The sequence below is a fragment of the Fibroporia radiculosa genome, assembly GCF_000313525.1.
Source record: "Fibroporia radiculosa TFFH 294 genomic supercontigs, scaffold15437, whole genome shotgun sequence".
Classification (NCBI taxonomy): domain Eukaryota; kingdom Fungi; phylum Basidiomycota; class Agaricomycetes; order Polyporales; family Fibroporiaceae; genus Fibroporia; species Fibroporia radiculosa.
Genome location: NW_012133488.1, coordinates 5378 through 15838, shown reverse-complemented (window position 1 = coordinate 15838; position 10461 = coordinate 5378). Strand labels below are relative to the sequence as shown.

The 10461-nt window shown below is 50.8% G+C and overlaps 4 protein-coding genes across 4 annotated transcripts; 3 read left to right on the top strand and 1 right to left on the bottom strand.

Moving 5' to 3' along the window:
* Positions 1-320: 320 nt before the first annotated feature.
* On the top strand, positions 321-1186 carry FIBRA_07666 (uncharacterized protein; the record flags this gene model as incomplete). Its single annotated transcript, XM_012329340.1, has 5 exons — positions 321-377; positions 439-467; positions 525-865; positions 916-999; positions 1047-1186. The coding sequence occupies 5 exons, from the start codon at positions 321-323 to the stop codon at positions 1184-1186; spliced, it is 651 nt and encodes a 216-aa protein (XP_012184730.1).
* A 222-nt stretch (positions 1187-1408) lies between these two features.
* FIBRA_07665 (uncharacterized protein) lies at positions 1409-3379 on the bottom strand (the record flags this gene model as incomplete). Its single annotated transcript, XM_012329339.1, has 8 exons — positions 1409-2089; positions 2144-2467; positions 2516-2582; positions 2645-2732; positions 2786-2870; positions 2994-3155; positions 3203-3230; positions 3282-3379. 8 exons carry the CDS (start codon positions 3377-3379, stop codon positions 1409-1411), a joined length of 1533 nt encoding a protein of 510 aa, XP_012184729.1.
* Positions 3380-3858: 479 nt separating this feature from the next.
* FIBRA_07664 (uncharacterized protein) lies at positions 3859-8159 on the top strand (the record flags this gene model as incomplete). Its single annotated transcript, XM_012329338.1, has 11 exons — positions 3859-4578; positions 4632-5377; positions 5434-5668; positions 5723-6043; positions 6095-6442; positions 6506-6731; positions 6786-6902; positions 6956-7332; positions 7385-7595; positions 7644-7981; positions 8043-8159. 11 exons carry the CDS (start codon positions 3859-3861, stop codon positions 8157-8159), a joined length of 3756 nt encoding a protein of 1251 aa, XP_012184728.1.
* Positions 8160-9512: 1353 nt separating this feature from the next.
* Positions 9513-10264, top strand: FIBRA_07663 (uncharacterized protein; the record flags this gene model as incomplete). Its single annotated transcript, XM_012329337.1, has 5 exons — positions 9513-9665; positions 9719-9762; positions 9821-9968; positions 10021-10110; positions 10169-10264. 5 exons carry the CDS (start codon positions 9513-9515, stop codon positions 10262-10264), a joined length of 531 nt encoding a protein of 176 aa, XP_012184727.1.
* Between the last annotated feature and the right edge of the window lie 197 nt (positions 10265-10461).

The following is a 10461-nucleotide window of genomic DNA, read 5'->3' as shown; positions in this document are numbered from 1 at the left end:
AAAAAAAAAAAAAAAACCAAGCAAAGAGTCACCGGTGTCACCTCGTACGAGTCGTACATAGATGATAGTATCAATGCGCGAAAAGACAAAAGTTTGTCCCAGGGAGGAATCGAACTTCCGGCTCCACGGTTTAATATGCGATGCAACCACAACGTGGTGATTTAACCCCTAATCGACAAGGACAGCTGAACACAAACGTCTCTAGTCCATTATGGAGTCCGTTGACGTCTCAGTTGCTTCCGCTGCGGATATAAGTATGAACCCCTTGCCAATCCACTTCAGCCTTCGGCTCCCATCTTCCTCACCTCTCTATCTCCAAGATGAGGAAAACATCCTACGTTGTCGCGTTCTTCGCGGTCCTCCTCACATTAATCTTTGTGAGCTATCACTTTGTATCCGAGCGGCGCAGGTTCCGCTGACATTCGGGTCTTGCCACAGAACGTCATTTCCGTCCGCCGTCCCGACTGGTTCGCCAACGTGCAGTCCTCATAGAGTTCGCGTATTGACGCCTTCATTGCATGAAGGCTCGTCGTCAACAGCCCTGAAGTGCTCCACTCCAAGGTCACTGTCCAGTATGGCCTCAATCAGCGGTGCGACCGACAAGTGATTGCCATACCGGGTCTCCCAGAGGGCAGCAAGCTTGCGTACACCGACTACAAATGCCGGGTTTTCCCCAATCGAGCCCTGGACAACTGTGAGAAGGAAAACAAGGCGTTCTGCATGGTCTGGAGCACCGCAGGCTACTTCTCCGAGTTGGGTATTGGGTTCGGCGCCGTCGCCTGCCTCACTCTCCTATTTGGTGTTACCACGCACTCCAGGAGAAGGCGGATATGGAGGGCGGTAGCTGTCCTGACCGCATTACATGGTATGTGCTCGCATGTTTACCGCGGAACTCACTACAACCACTTCTGATAGTTATGTTCCAAATCATGGCGTTCGGTGTCGTGACGCATCTATACCGTGAAGCATGGTTCCCGTCGTACGAGAGGGCTCGTCCAGGTATGCACTCGTTTGGGGCTGTACTACCGTAGGCTGACTGCTGTTAGGCCTTGCCTATGTCCTCAATACACTCTCTTGGGTCTTTGGGATTTTGGTGACGGTCGGTATCATAACGACTGGTATCTCGGCCAACAGAGGTCACCACTGGGCTGCTGGCAACAGGGCGTACAGGCCCATTGCTGGGTAACGTTGGACAGGGGCCCTTGACGTCATACTCCTTCTGTTGTTCTATTCGCACCTTATTCTCATGGTCCCGACTTCTCGCTCGCATGATTCACGCCGCGTTCTTATTCTCGTACTCTTTACTTAGCCGACTCTGGAATTTCATCCATCCTGCTCATATCATGTACACACGAAATATGATTAGTATAGACAATAGATATCCTTTTCACATTGCCTCTCCTTAAAATCATTCGTCCTCTGGATAATCAACTTGGTCATATAATCTGAGTGTCTCGTTCCAGTCGCGTTTCCTCCGTCGGCGGACAGAGAAATATTTCGTCTTGCTTGCCCACCTCCCTTTCACTCTCCCTTTCTCCTTTCCCCCGCTTTCGGCAAAGTAGTGCTCGGGATCAGGCGGTAGACCAAGCGTGTTGACAGCGAACTCCGTTACTCGCTCATGCAGACCTTTTCGCATCGCGTGCAGTTGTGCGAAGCATGATTGTCCCATGCGCAGTAGTCGCATCAGCGCCGCGAACGCTCGGAACGCGGAGATGGCATCCTCCATCCAGCGTAACGCCATCCACATTAAGCCGGGGACAAGCAATGCTGTGATAGGCGCGAAGGGAAGCGTGAGTAGAACAGAGATGCCCCACACGCACACCCCCGACACGAGTCCGTAGATAAGCTTGTACTGAGCGATCTCATCCCAGGTGTCCCAGACAGGACCAGTGCGCTTAAATCGCGAGACGGCGATGAAGGTCGCGATAAAGACTGGAAGCCAGAGAAGGAGGCCGGGAATCGAGATGGTGAAGAGGAAGATAGCCCACCCGAGCCGGACGAAGATCCGGTAGATAATTATGTGTGCAGGAAGCGGCTTGCGGACTCGGTCGTCCTTGATGCCCCAACGTGCCAGCATGTCTTGATATACCTGGGCGCAAACAGCGTAAATACCTCTCAGGCGGAACAGTAAAGAATATCGTACTTTGAGATCATTTCCCAGCCTGCGAATTTTGGTGTCTTCTCGCAATGCGCCTTCTCGATTGGCCAACTCCCCCTCACTCCCGCTCTCTGATACCGGCTGCTCAGCAAGTTTGAAAGCTTCCAAAAATGTTCGCACGACGCGAACGTAATCGCCGAGGCTCATTGTCGTGCCGAGAGGGGCATAAATCCGCGCGGCAAGTTTTGCGTTGCGTATCAATTTCCATGATGGCGCATCAAGCGTCCCAGAGCTGATTTGTTGATGCATTTGTACAGTCAAAGCGCGAATGTTGTCGTATTCTACCGGTAAGAGGAGCTCTGGGTTATTCTAGTATGTGTCAGATAATGAGTAAATGGATTTGCTCAGGAGAGTTACCCTTGGAGTAAACTTCATGGGCGCATTGAATGTTACAAGAACGTCAGAACGGAAGTGCTGCCGATGCCTATGTACACAATGTGATTCATTCTCCTGGGATTCTGAGTGGCGTGTCGGAGTACTACTCACATGTATGTAATGGAACACGTCAATACGGCCACCTCGAAGTCGGGCTTATGGCGATTCCTAGAGAGGACATCCGACACAAGTCGAGCGACTGGATTGAATGTCAATATTGGGAGCGTGCTGCAGACGAGAGCCACGACAGACCTCCAGTCTTCAGAGGCGCTATGGTAGGGTGATACCTGCTCATCCCCTCTGGAAATAAACATACAGCATCTCCATACTCCAGCGCCTACACGTAGGATGTCAGTATGATCACTCGTGTAATCTCATGATATCAGTGAGTCTTTTGTTATATACTACAGCCATTTGCAGTGACCGCTGGAAGGCTCCAGGTGTGAGAATGTTCACGCACCTCTATTAGTTTCAACATGACATTCGTATTATCAGCCTGACCATCTGGATAATCCTTCCTACGTTTGATAGGTACAGTTCCTGCTGATTCAATGAGCCAGCTAGTGAGTGTCTTCCTCCCAAATTGAGTCGATTTGGCCGTTAGTCGTAAAAGATTCCGCCTCTGCAATAAATTAGCGATCTGGAAATTAGGCGTAATTCCATCACTACCTTGAATGGAATGGCAGTCACAAGTAGACTGTCGTTGAGCATCAGGAATAGTAGTCGTGACCCTTCTGCCATCACTTACAGCGCATCCGTCAGTGAGTTACTATGATTGGCGCATACGATACTAGACTCAAGCCCATCAGCCTTAGCACGAAATCGGATTGTGAGCATGGCTACCATGGCTGCCCTCGTTGCGGTATTAGATGAGCATTCTCAACGACGATGGTACCGTAGAATATCTTCAGTACAAACTTAAAGAGCAATCTGGGAAAACATAGACGGTGATGACGGCTGGTTCGTTGCAGTGCTGGGAATCGGTAGAACATACCTGATGAGAAAGTAGGACCACGGTGTCGGAGAGCCCTGAGGCATGAATTGGGAGAACTGCTGAATGGTAGATGGAAAACGAAAGCTAAATATGCATGGAGGAGTCAAGCTCGGGCTCCCTGAGCCGCCGCGGCGTCACAGTGGCTGCAAAGTCGCGTCCTACCACGTGTCTCAGAGGCACAACTTTGGAGGATGTGTGCGCACGTGCGCCGATCATGCATTACTGAAATTTCTGCGGCGTGCATGCGCCCCGAGGCTGCTGCACGCCCTGCTTGCTCTCACCCCATTCCCTCTCTTTCCACCACCAACGACGGGTGAGACGGACTCACAGCATGGCGGACGGTCTGGACCAAGCTCTCGCAAAAATACGGCCGCATACATCTTCATCTCTCGCGCATCAGAAAACCCCTGCCACTCTCCTTCATGCTCTGGAGGCCACTTTCCGCGAACAACACACTCGAGCCTCTCCTACTGCATTTTATGCTGCTCTCCTGACGACCCTTGACGGCGTGTTGCAGGCCGCACCCACCACTGGACCACCCCTTGGCGAAGGTGACATCCTGCCTGCCGTCTTGTACTTGCTCGCCCTAGTTGCGCCTCATGTTCCAGCTCCAGTGATTCGATCGCATTTGAACACTGTGGTTTCCCTAACTTCCCCTCTCTTTCCTGCACTTTCCCAGCATGCACCACCATTGCGATCGCAGCTGGCTTTGTACTCCACTGTCTTGCAGGCATTAGAACGTCCGCAGCTCGAGGCGCAAGGCCTACGTCAATCATTCGTCTTCATTCTCCAGCTCACCTTAGATCCTCGCCCGAAGGTGCGAAAGAAAGCAGCAGAGCTCGTTAAGGACGTCCTATCTAGTCCTCCACTTCCGTTTTCGAGACATCCGTATGCTCAGCGTGTCGCGGATTGGGCCCATTCTGCTCTTGGCGAGGTGACTGTCGGAGGATTGTCTAAGTTCAAAGGCAAGAAGGCAGAAGCGGAAGGCTCAGACATCGCGATTCATCTCCTGGCATTCTTGCGGCCCGTTTTATCCACGCTACCGCCCACCGTGAGTATGCTGGGTCTCGTGTTTTCTAAGTGTATCTGATGCATCTCGTGCAGTCACTGCCGCCAATTACAACAGCACTACTTGGTCTGCCCCGTTTGGGAAATTCGTATCTCGCGCAGTCCGCGTACTCAATCCTCGCTGAACTTGTAGCGATCTCGGTGGAAGATCCTGCGACCAACATCCAAGAACAACTGTCAAACGTGCTTCAGGCCGTGCTCTCGTCTTCACCTATCAGAGGCGACTCTGTTTTTTCTTCCGCGTGGGCCGGTGTTCTCGGAAACACCATGCTTGCGTACCATGCAACCGACTCTGACTCGTGCGCATCTGAGGTGGGCACTGTATGGAGAGCGTTATGGCTATTTCTTGAAACGGAGGACGCTTCCACGAGAAAGGCCGTTGCGCAAGCGTTGGATTCTGTTGCTCAGTGTTTCACACCTTCCCTCATAGTGACTGCTCTCCAGGAGAAGGATCAGTCAGAACACAAGTCCGTCATTGCTAGGATCATCGTGCAGGTATCTAAGGCGTTTGAATCGCTCGCTTTCGCGCGCTCTGTGACAGATTTATTATCAGTCGTATCTTCTTTGATCAGCCATTTGAGATATCGCAGCGGGTCTCGTGCATCTCCAACTGCCGCGGAACTGCTTCTCTTGCCTTTAATTGTGAAGGTAGGTGACCTGCGGATACAAAAGAACTTCGAACACAAGGAGGCTGCGGATGTTGTTTTGAGCACTGCTATGCGTGTTTTGGGTCCAGAGGTCATGCTTCGCGCCCTTCCACTCAACCTCGAACCCGTGGACAGGTACTTTTCTACGGTATATCTGGTAGTTGATTTATTCTAATAAATTTACATGGTAGACAAGGGGGACGCGAGCCACGCGCCTTCTTGCTGCCCTTGTTAGCCCAACCTCATCCATCGCCATTGGGACACTTTTTGTCTTACTTCGTCCCTCTTACTGAACGTATGTTTGACCTGCAGCAGAAGGCCGAGATAGAAGGTCGACTATCAGAGGCAAAGTTGTGGAGTGTCCTGGTCGAACAGATTTGGATGGGGCTTCCCGGTTATTGCTGGGGTACGCCTGATTTGCAGCAGGTATATTCATGATTCCTCCCCATAGATATGTATTGTATTGACATCTATCCATAGGCGCTAACACTCGAGTTTTCTCAATTGTTATCACAACTACTTTACAATCAGCCGGAACTTCGCCCAGCGGTCCTCAAATCTCTGAAGACTTTAGTGGAATCCAACGTTGCGCTTGCTGCAGGAGACACTGCGAAGCTGCCGCAGTCGATACGGGCTGACGCGATTCCGCCGGAGGTTGCACAAAGCAATGTCATGTTTCTGCAGTCTCAGGCTGAGAGCTGGCTTGCTGTTCTGTTCAACCTGTTCAGTAGTATAGGGAGAGACAATCAGGGCATGGTGGGCGACGTCGTGAGCGCGTGGGCTTCAATTGCTGGAGAGCAGGTTAGTGTACCATCTGTATCTGGAACGCCGCTCACGCATCTCATCTTGCAGGAAATTGCCAGAGCCTATCTCAAGCTTGTTGATCTATTCAAGCAAAACCTCAACAAGCTTCAGGCGGCCAAGTCAACGACCGGATCGAGGGACGTGGAGAATATCACTGCTGTTACACAGGATCTTCTGGTTCTCGTGCTTCCACATCTCTCATCAGTCGACGCTACTGCATTATTCAATCTCTGTCTAGCAAGTGATGTCCTAGAAAGTAAGGATAACGGAGTACAGAAACGAGGTTACAAGATTCTTTCAAAGCTTGTTGAGAGCAACAAGGCCACTGTTGACGCTGATGCCGTTATTCAACGATTGGAGCAGAACATTGACGGACTTGCAGCGGCAGCAAAGAAAGTCAGTGGCTGATTCCATTCAACTCGATTCCGCACCTACTAAATGCATTGATCTTGAACATAGGATCGCTTCCACCTCCTTACCCACCTCATGTCTTTGATACCCTCAACCCATTTGCACCTCTTGCTGTCGATCATCCCCGAGGCGGTTCTTGGTACAAAGGAGCCGTCGGAAAAGGCAAGAAATGCCGCCTTTGACTTGATCGTCGCGATGGGCAGGAAGATGGCTGAAGGCGGTGTGGTCAAGCGAAGCATGGTAGATGGGATGGACGCGGATGATGGCCCAGAAGGTTCGTTTCGAAGGTCCCATTGATGGCTCTCCGAGATTGACGATGTGATTCTAGCTACTGCTACGATGGAGGAGTACATGACCATGGTTGCTGGAGGACTTGCCGGTGCAACCCCTCACATGATTAGCGCGACGGTGACAGCAATTTCACGATTAGTCTTTGAATTCAAAGGTAAGCCTAGCGCCATTATCCGCGCAGATTACGTTTTCAATGCTGTTGCGCAGATGCCATTTCTTCGCAGATGCAAACGGAGATTTTTACCACCCTGCTTGTCTTCGTGACATCAGCTAACCGCGAGATTGTGAAATCCGTCCTTGGTTTTGTCAAGCTAGCTATCCATACGATGTCCGCGGAGTTGCTGCGTCCCCATTTGTCGCAGCTGGTGCCTGCCTTGTTGAAGTGGTCTCATGACCATAAGAACCACTTCAAGGCAAAGGTACGACATATCTTCGAGCGCATGATCAGGCGATTTAGCTGGGAGGACGTTTATACGTGCGCGGCCGAGGAGGAGGCGCGAAAGGTTTTGCTAAACATCAAGAAACGAAAGGATAGAGCAAAGAGGAAGAGGGCACTGGCTGCCGAAAATGAGGACGAAGACGAAGTATGTGCCTTTGTTCACTTACTAGTCGCTACCCTTACATACATCATTGCAGGAGCCTGCACCCAAACCCGCGACTGGCGGTGATGCCTTTGAAGATGTACTATACGGCAGCGAAAGCGAACTCGACGATAGCGACGAAGAGACACCGGTAGATAGGACAGGACGTTTACTCAAGTCGAAAGGAATTGCTTCTGGCGCTCGATTGCGCATGGATGACGATGATCCTATGGACCTTTTACAGGGCGCTGCAACTCGTTTAACTAGTAGGTCCTCCCAGTGATAAGATTTAGCCTGGCTGATCAGGGCGATAGATGCAAGCGCCGGCAAGCGACGCAAACCTGGTAAAGACGCGTCGCGTTTCAAGGCTGATGAAGACACGGGTAAAATGGTCATTGACGATGATAATTCCGAGGATCAGGCCGACGTTGAGACCGCTGACGATGCATATCGGGAGAGTCTGACGTCTACTGATGGGTTTACTCGAGGGCTTAACGGGCGTGTTAAGTTCAATAAGGATACGAAGAAACGGAGACGGGAACATGAGGAGGCGGATGAGGATGTGGAAATGGCAGATGGAGATACGTCCTCTTTTGGCAAGAAAAGTAAGCGGAGGACGGAAATCAAGCTTGGACATGAGTTCAAGGCAAAGGTGCGTCCTTGTGTATTCCAGCCAATTCCCAATGAAAGGTTTTGATATGTTGAAATTACAGAAAGCTGGAGGTGATGTCAAGAAGGGCGGCGTGGAACCCTTCGCATATATGCCGCTGGCGCAGGCGGCCAAAAAGCATAATCGCAGCTCGCGAATGGGCATCGCGGGCAAGCGATAAGTTGGACGATATTGCTGTAGCATCTAGGATATCATTGCACTGCCGTAGGCTTTCAGGTTTGGTTTGAAAATACTTGATAAGCACGTTCCTGCTAAGTACCTCACCATAGTACTCATTGCAACTTCGCTTCAAAGAGGTTCAAGGGAGCTAGACCAAAGCTAGACGTTTTAAACGAAGATACAGATCTGAACAGCCGCAATTGATCATGCCTCCCGTCGATCGATCGTACACTAAGGCCTGCCGTTTGTGTCTGAGTTGAAATGACGTGGCTTGTGGTGTTTCAGTTACTGGGGCTACACACTCGGTTCTGCGTTTGGAACCGTTAGTTTAGAAAACTACTGTTGTTCTATCTCGAGTCTGAGCAAATATCAGACAAGCGACCCAAGTCCGAGTTCAGGTGAATGACAGATATCCTGCCATGGCAGAGCTACCTCCAGTGAAACTCAAGCTCATGCCTGATGGCTCAATTCACTCAACGACATGCTACACTACACCTCTATTAGGTTACAGCTGAACTATGTGGCACGATAAGGATCCTGGTATTTTGCCTCAGAACCTCCCTTAACTGGCATGAACTTCTCAGGGACTTGCCAAATGCAAGTTGGTACTCACAGAACATGGAAATGCCATTACACGCGACTACATATCAAACATCGATGACCCAGCCAAAATTTCGAGTGGCAATATGGTATGTATCTGATAGCAGAAACTTTATGTCTTTGGTTCTATTCCGCACTCACAATGTGAAGTGGGGGTGGCATTGCAGGGCTCTGCCTCGCACTGGCACTTTCCAAATTCTCAGATATCCAGATTGATTTGTACGAAGCGGCGGGACAATTCAAGGAAATTGGAGCTGGGGTTATGATCTGGGCGAGGACCTAGGAGATTCTTTCCGCCCTCGGATTGGCACCTGAGTTCTCAGAGATCGCCCATGCTCCTCCAGACGGTTCTCTAGGTTTGCAATTTACCTTTCCCGTAGATTCATCCGATGAGTTCTTGGACTCCCCAGGCGTTGGTTTTGACTTTCGCAAGTCTGATGAAGATAGAGAAGGCTCTCGCTTCTACTTGTTTGAGCTTCCCTGTACGCCCAACGGCTTGAGACCGTCACTGTTCATCTCAAGCTGGAGAGCTGATCTCACGATAGATGGATGTATTCGTTTCCACAGGGCTCAATTTCTCGATGTCTTTGTAAGGCACCTTCCGGAAGATACGGCCCACTTCGGCAAGCGTCTAGTCTCCTACTCTGTCCGAGAACCTTGTGGTACTATCAACCTTTGCTTTGGCGACGGCTCGGAAGCAATATGCGACATCTTAGTAGGTTGCGACGGAATCAAGTCCACAGTCCGTAGGCAGATGCTTGAAGAAAGTGCAAACCGAGGCGGGGCCGACTTGCGGGACCTGATTGAACCTGTATGGACCGGTACAGTCGCGTACAGAGGATTGATTTCGGTAGGCCGCCTTGTCGGTGCTAATGGTGAGCATCGGACGATTGGGACACCTATGATGGTTTGTATCACTTTCTTCGCGATGAGCGCCCACACTCAATTATGCCCATGCAGTACTGTGGAAAAGGCAAGGCAGGTCTTTCACATCCCTGTGCGACGTTTCGTCACCATATCCCCAATGCGCCTCTAGCACGTTGTCAGCTATTCGATCTCTAGAGGGAGCGTGGTCAATGTAGTCGCATTTGTCTCTCAGCTAGAGAAGGAAGGGACACCTTACGGCGGCCCGTGGGTTGAAGATTGTTCTAAACAAGAGCTGCTTGACTGTTACGCTGGCTGGGAACCAGAAGTCGCTGAATTATTAGAGGTGAGTTTCTATCCAGGGCCATTTTTAGCGTCATCTGGATTTGTTTTTGCAGCAAATCCAGGAGCCGACACGATGGGCCATCCATCACCTTCGTCCACTCCCTATGTGCGTCGCGGGAAAGGTCGTTCTCCTAGGTGATGCAGTACGATGACGATACTTTATCTATCAAATCATCCTTCACTCATCTTCATGCGTATCAGGCCCATGCAATGAGTCCACACCAAGGTGCGGGTGCCGGACAGGCCATCGAGGTACAAGCGACCATTGAACGTGGATCTATCAGCACGCATCGCTAACTGAGCTTTCGCGGTTGTCAGGATGCATATGTTCTCGCTTCCATCCTTGGGCACCCTAAAGCAACGCTAGATACGCTCACCGAAGCCCTCGTCGCTTACGAACGTATTCGACTGCCGATGGCGAACCACGTACTGAGAGAGTCGTTTAATTCTGGTGCGATGTATGAATTGAACGGAGCGTACGAGGAAGATTTACA